General features: G+C 46.0%; 1 protein-coding gene across 7 annotated transcripts in view; it reads right to left on the bottom strand.

Moving 5' to 3' along the window:
- The window catches only part of AP2B1 (adaptor-related protein complex 2, beta 1 subunit), a 154,092-nt gene that overhangs the window by 134,218 nt on the left and 18,392 nt on the right, over positions 1-1,482 (bottom strand). For all 7 annotated transcript variants that reach the window (XM_011951853.1, XM_011951847.1, XM_011951851.1 and 4 more), the window contains one exon: positions 614-749. In XM_011951853.1, the coding sequence (XP_011807243.1) occupies positions 614-721 (108 nt within the window). In that variant the 5' untranslated portion in view covers positions 722-749. The remainder of the gene's footprint in view (positions 1-613; positions 750-1,482) is intronic.

The raw sequence follows: 1,482 nt of genomic DNA, 5'->3' as shown, positions 1-1,482 counted from the left end.
AGTGAGACTCCGTATTGAAAAAAAAAAAAAGAATATGTATGGGGAGAGAGCTATCAGAGATATTGAGAATGGGGCATTTTGTTGGATATGGAGTAGTAACTTCAAAAATGACTGTAACCTGGGAGGCAGAGGTTGCAGCGAGCCAACATCGTGCCACTGCACTCCAGCCTTGGTGACAGAGTGAGACTCCGTATTGAAAAAAAAAAAAAAAAAATCAAATGGTGTAAGACCTATCAAATGAAACAAAAGTAGAAACTCCTGCAGTCTCCACTACTGCTGACTCATAAGCATAATTTCTACAAAGATAAAATAGGTAAAGCCGCCAGTTACTGATACTACAATGATATACCCAATCTTTGTCAACCTCAGAAGGTAAAACAGTGAGGTTTCACCAGGTTTTCTTCTACCCATCTGTCAAGGATGCACCAAGTCCCACTAACAGAAAGCTCAGCACATGGTTTGAATTTCCCTGGATGACACACACTGGTATATAGAATGCTTAAAACATGAACATTCCTAGTCATTGCCAACACTTCCCTACACTCCTTCCTTGTGAACAAAGGTTACTTATTTGCAATTCAGACTCTGTTCTTGAGGCCTTGGGAAAAGTTACCTTCACAAAGCTGTTCACGGCCATGATGGCCATGTCCGGCTGACTCTTGGCATAGTTCATCAAGTAGAGATACACAAGCTTCTTTAGTTCCAGATTGTCAGTCTGCATACAGTTCACTACGTCTGGAAAGAGAGAACTGAGAAGAGAAGGTAAAAGAGAAAAGGAAAGTAAGCAGGTGTTGGTGCCAAGCTGTTGGACAGAATATGAATAGCCTTAACTAACAGAGTGATTTGATGCCAAGAACAAATGTCCCCACAGCGGTAACTGTCACAGAAATGAATTATTTTTTTTTTTTTTTTTTGTTGAGACGGAGTCTCACTCTGTCGCCCAGGCTGGAGTGCAGTGGCCAGATCTCAGCTCACGCAAGGCTCCGCCTCCCGAGTTTACGCCATTCTCCTGCCTCAGCCTCCCAAGTAGCTGGGACTACAGGCGCCCGCCACCTCACCCGGCTAGTTTTTTGTATTTTTAGTAGATACGGGGTTTCACCGTGTTAGCCAGGATGGTCTCGATCTCCTGACCTCGTGATCCGCCCGTCTCGGCCTCCCAAAGTGCTGGGATTACAGGCTTGAGCCACCGCGCCCGGCCACAGAAATGAATTATTAAAGAAACTGGCTGGGCGCGCGGGCTCACACTTATAATCTCAGCACTTTGGGAGGCCAAGGCAGGTGGATCACCTGAGGTCGGGAGTTTGAGACCAGCCTGATCAACATGGAGAAACCCCGTCTCTACTAAAAATACAAAAAATTAGCCAGGCATGATGCTGCATGCCTGTAATCCCAGCTACTCAGGAAGCTGAGACAGAAGAATCGCTTGAACCTGGGAGGCAGAGGTTGTGGCGAACTGAGATCGTGCCATTGCACTCCAGCCTG

Source organism: Colobus angolensis, unplaced genomic scaffold (assembly GCF_000951035.1).
Source record: "Colobus angolensis palliatus isolate OR3802 unplaced genomic scaffold, Cang.pa_1.0 Scaffold329, whole genome shotgun sequence".
Lineage (NCBI taxonomy): Eukaryota > Metazoa > Chordata > Mammalia > Primates > Cercopithecidae > Colobus > Colobus angolensis.
The sequence above is the reverse complement of the archived record's forward strand: the minus strand, read 5'-3'. Positions and strand labels throughout refer to the sequence as shown.